The sequence below is a fragment of the Amphibalanus amphitrite genome, unplaced genomic scaffold, assembly GCF_019059575.1.
Source record: "Amphibalanus amphitrite isolate SeventyFive unplaced genomic scaffold, NRLGWU_Aamphi_draft 001968F_arrow, whole genome shotgun sequence".
Classification (NCBI taxonomy): Eukaryota; Metazoa; Arthropoda; class Thecostraca; order Balanomorpha; family Balanidae; genus Amphibalanus; species Amphibalanus amphitrite.
This window is the reverse complement of record NW_024883461.1, coordinates 9,534-23,176: the sequence shown is the minus strand read 5'-3', so window position 1 is coordinate 23,176 and position 13,643 is coordinate 9,534. Positions and strand designations below refer to the sequence as shown.

Genomic DNA, 13,643 nt, shown 5'->3' with positions numbered 1-13,643 from the left:
GCTGGACCGACAACGGACGGCGCTGTGGAATCGGCGAATCCTGTTACTTCACCACAGGCGGCTGGAGAGCTGGCAACGACACGATCGTCTACTGCAACCGGTGCTGTAGCATCTCTAGCTCCTGCTTCAGCTTCTGCGCCGCTTCATACAGACAGCGGGGCCAGGCGGCCACCGGTATCTCCTCCAGTGAAGCTGTCGTCGTCTGCCACTCTCCGTGAGTTTCGCCTCTGGAGGTCATCCTGGAATGACTACTACCGCTTGGGGAGCATCTTTACTCTTAGTCAAGAGGACCAGCTCGCCTACCTGCGAGCGTGCTTCACTGAAGACATGCGCGCCGCCAGTCTGCACGCCGTCGGGATCTGCCCGCACTCGGACAACGTGAGCTCATCGCTGGACAAGATCGAGCAGTATCTGCGGCTTCAGCACAACGTCGCCATCGACCGGGTAAAGTTTGAAGAACGACACCAAGAAGAGGGAGAGTCATTCGACTCGTTCCTGATCGCGATCAAGGAGCTAGCAGCCGACGCCGAGCTGTGCTCCTCCTGCATGGACGACCGCATCACAACGCGCATCATGTCCGGGATACGCGACAAGGATACACGTCGAAAGCTGCTGTCACTCCGGCCATTCCCGTCGCTGCTGTGCGCAATCGACATCTGTCGATCGGAGGAGGCCTCTCACGCCAACAACCAGCTTCTGCAGGACATCACTCAAGGCCATCAGAGTGTCTCCCGGGTGTCATCACGCCTGAATCAGCGGAGCCCATCACGAGAACGGCCATGTGAGGGCTGCGGCGGCACTGGCCATCCCAGGAGGTCATGTCCTGCTGCAAATCTCACCTGCTACTCCTGCGGCACCAAGGGCCATCTGGCGGCGGTATGCCGCAAACGGCAACAGGCTCGCCAGCCACCAGAGGCACAGCGATCTCGGAGCAGAAACCGGCACTCGAACCAAGTCTCCATTCCACAAGTCGTGGTCGGCAGTCTGCACAAGACTCAGCAGGCACCGAAGATTGCTGTTCAGCTTCAGCGTGCTGACGGCACCCTCCTTGGTACTGTCGATGCCACGCCTGACTCAGGCGCAGAGATCTCTGTGATGAGTGCTGAGCTGGCGCGCCAGCTCGGTGTGCGGCAGGAAGATCTGTCGCCACCGCCGAGTATCCAGATCTCCGCTGCCAATCTGCAACCCATGCGCTGCACTGGCACCTTCGAGGTCTTCATCAGCCTTCAAGACAGGCTGATCCGAGACACTGTGTACGTCTTCACGGAATCTCGCGGCATGCTGTTGGCCTGGTACACCGCCAAGTCTCTGGCCATCCTACCAGACCACTACCCCCAGCCTGGAAGTCAGCGACCTGCTATTGACAGCATCGTCACGACCGGTTCAGATGGAGAAGGGAGGACGTCGCCAACGGATCCGAAGTCTGCTGCTCGGCAGCATGGCAAGTTGCGACAAGAGCTTGTCAAGGAATACCGTGATGTCTTCACGGCGGACGGCAAGAACTCACTCCAACCGATGTCCGGTGAATCCATGGTCATCCACGTCACTGAGGAAGTCACGCCGTTTGCGGTCCGCACGGCTCGGCAGGTTCCCTTCGCCTGGAGGGACGAGGTCAAAACGCAGCTGGACCAGATGGTTCTGCAAGGCATCATCGCACCACTCGGCGCAGAACCTACAGATTGGTGTCATCCTCTCGTGCTGGTTGCCAAGGACACTGGTGTACGCATCTGCATAGACCTCACCAAGCTGAACAAGTTTGTCAAGCGGCCACTACATCCCCTCATCACGCCTCGTGAAGCCATCTCACAGGTACCCTCGGATGCGAGGTTCTTCTCAACACTGGACGCGAAGTCTGGATACTGGCAGCTGCCTCTGCATCCTGAGAGCCAACATCTGACGACCTTCATAACTCCCTGGGGCCGCTACAAGTTTCTCAGAGCTCCGATGGGCCTGATCTCGACTGGTGATGAGTATTGCCGACGGGGTGACATCGCTCTTCAGGGACTCGACAACTTCGTTAAAGTCGTCGACGACATCCTGGTGTATAGCAAAACCCTGGAAGAGCACGAGCGTCATCTCCGAGCTCTTCTCGACCGCTGTCGGGAGAACAGCATCACCCTCAATGAGAAGAAGTTCTTCTGCGCCGTGGAAGAGGTGTCTTTCTGCGGCTTCACGCTGTCACTTGCTGGGAAGCAAGTCCAGCCAGGCAAGGTCTCTGCCATCACTGAGTTCCCGCCGCCTACCAACATCACGGAGCTGCGATCCTTCATGGGCCTCGTCCAGCAGCTCGGAGACTTCTCCAAAGAGATCTCCTCGACAGCCGAGCCTCTGCGTGGTCTACTGAAGCCAAGCAACAGTTTCATCTGGACTCCAGACCATCAGGCCGCATTCGACGCGATGAAAGCGGCTCTGGCAGCGCCACCTGTGCTGGCGCACTTCGACCCATCTCTGCCTACGATGCTGCAGACAGATGCGGCAAGACGGAAAGGCCTCGGGTACGCCCTGCTTCAGCGCCACGGTAACCACTGGCGTCTGGTGCAATGCGGATCTCGTTTCCTTTCGGACACGGAAACCCGATACGCCATGGTGGAGCTGGAGCTGCTGGCGATCGTCTGGGCGCTGAAGAAGTGTCGCATCTTCTTACGCGGCCTCCCACACTTCGAAGTCCTCGTGGATCATCGGCCACTCCTGCCGATACTGAACGATTTCACTCTCGACACCATTGAGAACTCCCGCCTACAGAGACTGAAGGAGAAGACGTCGCTCTTCAACTTCACCGCCAAGTGGATCCGTGGGAAGGAGCACGTCATCCCAGACGCGCTCTCTCGTGCTCCTGTCGATGAGCCCACCGCTGACGACGATCAACTGGTCCAGGAGGTGGAATGTCATGTCCGCCGGGTGTCAGTCAGCACCATTCAAGAGATCACTGTTCTGCAAGGTGAAACTCACCTGCCTGACCCGCGTCTGGAGAAGCTCACTGAGGTCGCCGGTTCTGACAGCGAGTACCAACTCCTTCTGCGCGCTGTCACGGATGGCTTCCCTGTCTCCAAGGAGCAGCTTCCTCAGCCTCTCCGTCCTTTCTGGAGTGTCCGTCATGAGTTATCCACACACAGTGGCCTTATCCTCAAGGGATGTCGCATCGTCATCCCTGCGGCTTCACGGAAGGCCACCCTGGAGGCTCTTCACGCTTCCCACCAAGGCGTCGATAGAACCAAACGCAGAGCTCGTCAAACCGTTTGGTGGCCAGGCATCAACAGCGACATCACCAACACGGTTGGAGCGTGCGACGCCTGCCAGGAGCGCCGACCGAGTCTACCACCGGAACCGATAGTGCTGGAACCACCACCATCAAGAATCTTCGAGGATCTGTCGTCCGACATCTTCACACTCTCTGGAAGAGACTTCCTGGTCTGTGTGGACAGACTCTCCAACTGGCCAGTGATCTTCCAGTTCCCACGAGGAGACACAACCAGTCGGCAGGTCATCCAAGCTCTGCGAGAGGTGTTCGTCACACTCGGCGTACCAGTACGGCTTCGCACAGACGGTGGCCCTCAATTCAAGAGCAGGGAAATCGCCGCCTTCCTCAAGCGGTGGGGCGTGGTCCACGTCTTCTCCACGCCATACTACGCCCAGTCTAACGGGCATGCTGAAGCTGCGGTGAAGACCATCAAGCACCTCATCGCCAAAACGACGTCCAACGGCTCCGTCGACGATGAGCGGCTGCATCAGGGACTGTTGGAGCTGCGGAACACCCCTGGCGCCAGTGGCCGCTCTCCAGCACAGATCGTCTTTGGCCATCCAATCCGCTCCTGGGTTCCAGCTCATCGCAGTGCGTTCGCCCCGGAATGGCAACTGCGCGCCGACGACTGCGATGCCAGGGCTGCGCGGGATCGTCTTCAACGCGAGCAGCACTACAACTCCTCGGCTCGCAGCCTTCCACCCCTCAAGATCGGAGCCGATGTCCGACTTCAGGATCCCATCAGCAAGCGATGGGATAAAGTTGGTGTCATCATCGGCGTGGGCTACAAGCGAGACTACCACGTCAAGCTCCCCAGCGGAAGAGTACTATGGAGGAACAGGCGTTTCCTCCGCTCTGCAGACAGGCCGTCTGCAACGGACAAGTCGTCACCTGAATCTACGGACACTGACCCATCTGACGTTCCTGAACGTCGGGTCCGGTTCCAGCTGCCCCCTGCAAAGCTGAGGCGCAGCTCACGTCAACGACATCGTCCGGACAGGCTCGGCTACAGCGACTAGAACTTCTTGCAAGAAGTTCTTCAGGGGGAGGGAGATGTTCTGGTTTGGGCCTCGCCTGCCGGGCCGCCCCGTACCGGTTCGTACCGGCTCGATGTGACCGGGTGCTGGGTCACCCCACCCTGGTACGATGTGGGCACCTGTCATTGGTCGGTGGCTGGGTGGCGTGATCAGGCCACACCACCCGAGTTATGTGTCAGTGTGTGATAGGTCGGTCGATATGTAGCGAGGCGATGTGTGTGCTGGATCGGAGAGAGAGGGCAGTCTGGTTTTGGTCAGTGATAGCGCAATACACCTCCACAGCTCAGCCGGCTTGTGAACTCTACAATCGCTATCCACCTTTTTAAGTTTGCACCTTTCAACAACACTAAATTCCTCTCGGCAGTGCATAGATCCAAGTAATCGGCTCATGAAAGCACACACCAGTCCACCAAAACGAGCGATCACTGGGTGTCTCCACTCCTCCTGCTCCCCCACGCAGGAGTGCCCTTCTCTCGTGGTGCGACGCCAGTGTCGCCCCCGTCGCGTCACCCGGCCCGATCGGGCCTTTCATCTTCATTTATTCTGATGACATGACACCATTTGCATACATTGCAACAAATCCGGCACCGCTTGCCAGCGTAACTCGGCGTTCAATCAGGCGTGCCGGCCGATTTCCATAGATAGCATCGGCTCGGCGGACGGGCAGGGGTGGTGGCTCTCAGAGCCTCGGGCGAGGGCCGGGGTCTGAGACAGGTAATCACCGCTGACGGCCTTTCGTTAGTGGCCAATCAGCAGCACAATGCTGCCCGAACGGGGGAACGGCGGGCAGAGTGAGACGGAGCGAGAGCAGGAGAGAGAGGGGTGGTGTTTGGTAAGGAAGTTTGGTGGTACTGTTTTACTGCATTTACTAGGAAAGTACATTGTTATGTGGCAGTCTCAACTATGGTAAATGTTATTGAATTCCTCATGGATATAAGTGATATTCAGCGCGTTATTTTATTTTCTTAATGTTGCTTTCTGTTGATAAAATCACGGTAAAATGTTGTGAATGTCTTCTTTGCCTGCCGGTTAGGGTGTTCCCGTTCCTCGTGATACACCACTTGTTAGATGTCCCATTGATAGGAATCCAATCAGCATCTCAGTTAAAACGGGGATTGACCACAAGCCTTTTGCACTTTTTGTAATGCTTATCATCATATCCATTTTTACTTCGTTCAGCTTGATAAGCTAATGTCTTTTTTATTTTTGCTATAATTGCATCGTTTAACATCTATATAGGCCTCTACACGACTATGCTGAGCTAGTATTTTGCAAATCAGAGGAGAATCTGATGACGCACTCGGCTGTGGGTCGATACCTCCTAATTCTGTTGATTTTACGCAGACACGCTCGGCGGGTCGTTCCACCAGTAGCGCCCTGGTCTGGGTCGATCCGAGCCGGTCCTCTGCGCCCCCACTGCCAGCCCTTTGGCAGTGTCCTCTGGCAGAGGTCCCAATGCGAGAGGAGGAGATATGCTCCCCGCTTCCCTCTCCCACGACCGGCCTCTTTCCTCCTTCCTCAGGTCGATCAATAGATGTTGGCACTGTTTTGGCAGTAGGCGCGGTGTTTTGGCGGCGATCGGGCCCCCGTAAATCCTCCAAATTGGCGGCTCCCTACACTGAAGATCACCGGTATCAAAAAGCGATCCAAGTTTGTTGCATATTAAGCTCAGGTTTGGCGGACGTCTGCGATACACGTGATCTTTATAGCTCGCTAGCGAAGATTGGACAGAGGCCGGGCGCTGCTTTGGGTAGTCTCTGTTTTACGACCCAGGGATATGCATAGTTATGCATCGTTAAGCATACTCTGATGCTATCTAACAAGTCGGTTCCGGAGTTTGGTGGTCTTTCGAACTATGTTAGACAGTTGGGCAGACAAGTTTGTCTGTCATTCGACTCGAATGGCTCTGGCTGTGAATGTCATGTTATAGGAGGCTTTTATTGAGGATGCAATCCGTTGTTGATGGCCCTTGATAATGCAGCCAGCAATTAGCACCGTTATTAAGTTGTAAGTCAGACCAGAAGCCACTAATCGAACAAACCAGTCAGCTAAAATTATGCTCCATTAGTAATTGTTTTTTTCGTTCCCTCTTTCTTTTCATTCCCTCTACTTGGCATAAATGTTTAGGCATGCAACGTCGTCAGTGCGTAGCATCAACAAAATTTGCTTTGGATGAAGAGCTGTTGTGCCGACGAACTCGTTCCCGCATATCTTGCAGATAAGTTACTCCAACCAAATGTCCTCAGTGCCCGAGGGAATGCCCGCTACTCCTTCCTCTACTGTTTTCGGTGTAGCAGATGGATGGACGTGCTTCATACCATCTCCGCTTAGCTGCCGGTATGTAATGCCGTTCATATATCAGTGGACGGCGGGTCGGCCGGTCGGCAGCGGGTACGGTCGTCCCGCCGCCGCCGGCTGCCCGGCAGTCACGAGTGATGGCCGATTATGCGTCATTATGGGGAAAAAAATTGCCCTTATCCGTGATTTTTGGAAATAAATGGACGCCTCGGTATCTTTCCGGTGCGGAGCCGATGGGCGGGCATCTATCACTGGCAGGGGGGTCGGCGGCGCAGCCAGCAACAGGAAGAGTCATCTCCCGTCTCCGCTCCCCCTCTATGCCCCCTCCATTCCTCTCCCCCGGTTCCTTCCCTCCGGGGAGACATGGAAGGGAGAGGGGCGACGCTCGGTGCGGTGACATGGAAGCAGTTAGCTTATAGGGAGAGATTGAAAGGAAAAACATTGGACCCTCACTAACGCAACTTTTTGTAATACAAGTCTCATATTAATCTGCATGTTCGAAACTTCTAAAAAATATCATACTAACAGATGGTCATCACAATGCAGGAATAGCTTGATCAAACTCATTTAGATTAAAGATTTACAGGCACAGACGAATGGAGAGGAAGTAGATTCAAACAACTGCGCTTTCGACGGCTTTGAACAATAAAAAACACTTGCGCTGGGCACGGACTAGTTTGTCGCTCGCCGCCGCGCACCATGACACATTTCTCCCTCCTTCTAATGCACCCACCAACGGTGAAGGCGCTGTACCCTCACAGCCGCTCGACATCCACTCTGCTCGGAAGCCATTTGTTTGCGCCTGGCCACCGTGGTTCTAGAGGGATGGGTGGCAGCGCTTTCATCTTGCGGGTGCATGGTCTCCATCGCAAGCCGGGCATATTCTGTACGGCTGGTCCGGTTCGCGCTGATGGCACCATTCATATCATTTGCAGAAGCCGGATGTATTGTCGGAAGTCATTTGTTGCGCAGACCATCAGCTATCTAGCCGGATCTTGCCCCTCAGTGAGGAGATGAGAGCCGGATTCTGTTCATGCGCCGCTGCTCTAAATATAAGCTTTGTTGCACATGCATGTTTTGAGAGATAGGTAACGTTACATGTAACTTATTCGTTGTGCTTCCGGCTTTCACCTAGCGCGTGTTTGATTTTGTGCAAGTGGTATATCAATATATTACCACAGTACAAAAAATGTTACACTTTTGCTTGGGGGGGGGCATTGCTCTCAGGGGCCAGGACCAATATTTCGGGGCATGTTTAGGGCGATTATTTTCAGATCAGTATGCTGATCACATCTCTGGTCACAGCAAATGTTTCGCTTTAATTACACTACAAGCTGTGTAAGCATGGTGCTTTGTGTAGACAAGCAATAAGTATGTAATTGTAGGGATGCCCTGTAATTTCAGTTCACAGCCTGCAGTAGTACCTAAGCTGTAAACTTGAAATTCTAGCTGTTCCGTTAGAATAGTTCATTGTGTTCTTTCTATTTTTGAGAAGCTCCAATTCATTATTAGCAATCCATCGATCAGCTCTCAGACCTTTTTGGTGAAAGAAAAAAAGACAGGCTGGCAAAGTCTTGAGAGACAGCTCAAACTATCACATCTCTAGGCAATCAGAGTCTCGTCAACTTCACACATCCAGCTAGAGATTCAGCTCATTAATCCCTCTTCCCCCTCCTCCCATACGTCAGAGTGGTTCCTATCTCTCCCCTCGCTTCTACCTTATCACCTACCCCTCCATCTCTCCCTTCCAATGTATCACAGCTCCACGCAGCACGCGCAAAGGACAGCCTCGCGGCGGCGGCCGGTGGGCGTCACCATTTGAATGGCGCCTCCGAGACTGATGACGTCAGTGGCGAGCCGTCGTCACTCTAATGTCCCTCTATTTAACTTGTTGCTTTGTTCTCCGTCGGCCAGCTCACAAACAGCTGACGCCGGCCGGCGAACAGCGATCTGCCTGACTTGTTGCTGAATAATTTGCCAGCCAGTCGTGGCCTTTAATCAGCCATCCTCGCTTGCCGGGGAGGGCGGACAGCGGCTGGCGCGGCGGGCCAGGCCCGCGGTCCGGCGCCGGGGCGGGGGCGGGGGCGGGGGCGGGGGCGGGGGCGGGGGCGGGGGCGGGGGCGGGGCGGCCGAGGACGGCAGCTGGACGCATATATCATGGAGCGGGGTCGGACACTATCGATATCATATAGCGTCGAGAACAGATGAGCCAGCCGCCAGATATCAGCGGGCTGACGTCAGGCGCGCTCCGAGGCCAATGTGTCCTCGGCAGGCCGCGGACCGGGCTGCCGGCCGACCCCCCCCCCAGACCCCTCCCCGACCCCCACTCAGCGGGGGAAGTGACGTCAAGGGGAGACGCCGAGATTGGAAACTGATTGGTGGTCGAGAAATTATATCGTAAATCCGTAGCCTGCTAATGTGGGCTGTCACAGGGTGAACATTTGCAATTGAATTGTTTCCCAAATTCTACAGTTATTAAAGGAAACTGCCAACATTCATAATGAGAAATTGACCTAAGGCAGACACTATGGGTACAGTTCATGTCATGAAAGCACTCCAAGTACAATTAGTTTTAAGATAAAACCTTACTAAATTAACAATTAGTCATGATAAAGTATATGGGCTATAAGAAATGAGCATATGTCCTTCATTTCTCCTATAAACGGTATAGCAACTACCCAGTACGAACTAAAAACTATTTAAAGGAAAAGCTTTCTTAGGAGACTAAAGATGTATACCTACCAGTCAATTCAGCTATACTGCATGTCTTTACATACAACTATTCGCGTCAGGATTCTCTGTCTGCGTCCCACTCACCTGTGGTTGCTGGACGGCCCAGTCTTCGGTCGTTTATTCTGCGCATTCACCTCCTAAATCCAGTAAAAGTAGTGGGCGACCAGCGCAGCCCTGGCCGGCCCCGTGCGTATCGCTCTTCATTAGATGAGCGGCGTAGAGGTAGGTCCCCATACCTGGCAGCGAAGCGCTGGGGCGCGACCCGACCGCACCGGAGGCAAACACACATAACTCAGCCTGCCACCGCCCGCGCCGGCGGGGCCTGTCACCGCAGACGCATAGCAGTGCACTCAATATACATTGAGTCCGCCCGCTGCATCGAACTTTAAACACGGTAACCGGCCGCAATCAGACGGTACGTTGGGAACTTCCCAGAACGGAGAACGGCGCTGGGTGGCGCCAGAAGTGGGAAAAAGTTTGTCTGCGCGGCTCAATGATGCGATTTGTGAGGATGGATGCGCACAAAAGGAGTGTTTATGAATGAGTTTCTGGTTTATGGCTAGCCCGTTTCCTGCATATACTTTAAATTTGAGATATCAAAAACTGTCACTGCATTCAGAGTTGGTGATAAATACCGGAGGCACAAAACGTTTCATTGTCGAATACGGAATAATTATCAGTCACACGATTATCCCTCGCCGGACCTTTTGGTTTTCTACATACGCGCCGGCCGAGGGGGGGGGGGCGGGTACGACCCCCCCTCGCCGTTTCGCCCCTGGTGGAGCTAGCGCGTCGCGGAAAAAAAACGAGCGTGTGCGCCGTTACGAGACGCAGAGATTGGTACCCGATTTTAAGGTCCTAGGTCAACCGGTGACCTCTGAGGTCAGGTCAAGTGCCCCAGGGTACGGTTCAGTTTTTGGTGAATAACTTCGCAAAAAACGGCCGCAGAGCCGCGATTTTGGCAGCATCGTGTTCGCCTCGCTCAGGCGCGTCGAATGATATACTTTTTGTCCGGGTCAGGTCAACTTGGGGTGTTGACCCCAGGTCAAGGTCAGGTCAGCACCCCCAGGTCACGAAGTTGGTCGAAAGAGGTCATGTCGCATATCATTCGATTCGGCAGGTCTTCCTGAGTCCATTGGTGGCTTTCTCAACTCGCTAGCTCAATTTGATCAAGAGTTATTGACGAAAAACTAATATGACCTTGATGACGTCATAAATGACGTCACGCAAGGTCAACATTGCAAAAGTGACGCATCTAACCTTGCAAGGAGTGCATCAAATCACGATTCTGTGTGCTTGAGATAGTTGGAGATCGTTCCCGGCGCCAGAATAGCAGTTTTCATTTTTCCCCATTGACTTATAATGGTGAGGTCACGAAAATGACCTGACCTCATATGACCTTTAGGAAAAATCCGAGATATACAAGTTGTGAGACTCATAATGGATACTAGATCCTGCAAGTTTCATTTCCCTGTGACATCTCCTCTGGCAGTGAGGGCGTTGCGAAGTTGCGACATCTGAAGACCGTGCAGGTTCACTTATGACGTCATAGGTCAGTGACCTGACCTGACCCAAAAATGCGGTTGGTGTCAAAAGATGCGGCTTGGATCAAAGGTCAGGTATGCCAAGTTTCAGCTCTCTATCGCCAGCGTGTTCGGAGCTATCGCGAAAAAACCCTATGGGGGGCGGCACCCGCCCCCCCCCTCGGCCGGCGAGGGTTATGTGACCAAGCGTTCATTGATACTATACGCTCCTTTGCACTAGTACGAGGAGTTGAATTACAATAAGGCAAAACACTTCTAGTGTCGAGCTCTGAAATGAGATTACTGAACATCTAAGCTATTCCAATTCTTGAAGCGCCGCACTTCGGTTCAACGTCTTTAGCGTTTCTCATCACTATCAAAGCTAACTTGTTCGGAACCGGACCTGGTGACTTCATCTCGACCATTAACTTCTCCTAGCCACAGGTGGCTCACAGCGTCAGTGTCCTTTGAAAGAGCTGCTTCGAAAATGTGTGATGACCTTTGACGAGATCTTTTTGTGGTTGATTATGTAAGACGAAGCAGTTATGGACTCCAGGAAAAGAAACTAGGTAGGTATGTCTGAAAAGTGAAAGCATCTATCAGACTATCATACGACTCATACGAGCACTTAGTTGAGTTCAGTATCTTGCCAACTGAACGACATTTTCCTTTAAATTAAGATTGTCATCTTGCAATGCAAAAAATGTCCAACATGTTTCCCTTCTAAAAAAGAAAAGAAAAACCGACATCAGAAAACAGTCGCATCACCATATCCGGCACCCTGCACCTCAACTGTCCCCAATTCATACCCCACCCGCAACCGTAGTCGTAACCGCACTTGCAATCACGACGGAGGCAGCGTTCGCAGAACAATCCGCCCGGTAGCTGAAACTTTCATACCAGCATCTGCATGTAGATGAAAGTTTATGCAGGATATGAGCCCGGCCGGCCGCCGGAGTGGTCGCCCACCCGAGCCCGTTGTCCAGTGTCCCACGGGAGCGCGCCGAGATGTTTCTCTGTAGGAATGCCGGTCGCTGCGAGACAGAGTTTGGGTCCGCCAATGCAAGTGGTCGTTTGAGGGATAGCCGACGCCAGCGGAAGGGTGTCGTCAGAAGCGGAGAGCGCCGCAGTTGGTGCATCAAAAATGCAGCAAAATGCGTCTGGGGATGATGTCTAGTATGTGTGTGTTATCAGAGAGAATACGTGATTCTAAATAAGATTGTTAGCTGTTCGTGTTGTTCACATCGACTACTAATGCGCTAGAAACCAGCACAAAACTTTTGTCCTATTTGAAAAGGCCTCCAAAAAAAACTTGCAGGCAACATTTAAATGAACTTCAATGCAAAGGACAGAGTCCCCAAGTAGTTTTATACTTAGGCAGCCTGCATCATGAGTCATTGAATGCGTAATGGGAAAGGGGTAGTCTTTTATATAACTTAGCATTGAATGTAAAAAGAAACCAGAATCTGTCAGAGTATCGAGCCATATCCTAAAAAAGTTCTGTCGATTTTATACCTTATTCTATTTTTAGTTTCAATATTCATTTCAACACATGTGTAGCATGTCCTTTCTTCGTGTTTTGTTTTTACATGTAGTTTGATATTCAGGGAATAACTGGTTTACCAAAATATCGTGATGTTACCTTTTCTTTTCGGCATTTTTATGCACAAATGTTTACATGACAGTCTTTGACAGTTAAGTGTTCTACAAAAAAAAAATGCTGAGGCCATCTTGCTTAGCTGTGAAGGGCATTCGTGCTTGTATTATATACCGTATTTATTCTCCAGATGACCGAACTGAGATGCAAGCAATTTAACATGTATGAACAAGCAGTGCAGGTCAGTTTATTGTGGCTTTGCAAGGTGTCGTGTAATTAGCAGTGGCAATGTTAGCAAATCAGGGCTCTGTGAATGGTAGCTATACTGAGCAAGGCACCAAGCTCTTGCAGCGTACAGGCCTTACGTTCTAGTGCTAACGGACAAGGTTTCACTGAGCCGGACACGATTTTGTTCAGCCCCGGCGCGTAGTCCCTAATTGTGACCCGGTTTGAAGAACGGCTGAGTATCGCCGGCTCAGTATTTTACAGCATTTATCCGGTCCGAAGGCAGGTTGTTAGCGCCATTGATATTCCAGTCAGGAATTTTCGCAGCCCAAATGACCATCACAATCAGCTAACGAACGACTAGAAAAAATACGGGATCAATCCAGGGATTCCCAAAGAAGCGTGGACCACTGCTAACGAAAACACAATTGAAGGCATTAAAATTCCAAACGTGGTCGTGGTAACTGGGATAGAAGGCAGGTCAAATATTTTCACTAGCGAAATGAGTTAAGTAAACGCCATTGGATGACAAGAAGGTGGAGAGGCAAAAAGGCAGTTCCAGTCTGGATCGGCGATAGTCGTTTGACATATTCCAACGTATGTATGTACTTACTAAGACTGAGCAGTGAGCAGGCAGCACTGACAGGGTACTGTTGAGCTCACTGCTGTCGGAACTGCAGTGGAGCACTGCTGACTGAGCTGGCCGAGCACCACTGAGCTCCCTATTAACGAAGCTGAGAGAACACTGCTGGGCTCACTGCTATCGAAGCTGAGAGAACACTGCTGAGCTCGCTGCTGTCAGAGCTGACAGACCACTGCTGTCAGGTTTGCATTAGGTCTGCCTGTGAAGTATAAGAGCGACGGAGGTTGAATTTATTGACTTTTTCTCGGCGCCATCCTGACAGGTGGTATGACGCCTCTCTGCTGCTTTACTACAGGTGTGATGAGGACACTCAGAGATCGTCCTGACAGGTGGCATGAGGATACTCTGA

The 13,643-nt window shown here is 52.5% G+C and overlaps 1 protein-coding gene across 1 annotated transcript; it reads left to right on the top strand.

Annotated features, from left to right (window-relative positions):
- The first annotated feature begins 327 nt into the window (after positions 1-327).
- LOC122375957 (uncharacterized protein K02A2.6-like) lies at positions 328-4,257 on the top strand. The gene has a single exon (XM_043355574.1). The coding sequence runs from the start codon at positions 328-330 to the stop codon at positions 4,255-4,257; it is 3,930 nt and encodes a 1,309-aa protein (XP_043211509.1).
- The last annotated feature ends 9,386 nt before the right edge of the window (positions 4,258-13,643 follow it).

Coding starts and splice junctions, on each gene's coding strand:
- LOC122375957 (XM_043355574.1), top strand. CDS start 328: ATGCGCGCCGCCAGTCTGCACGCCGTCGGGATCTGCCCGCACTCGGAC.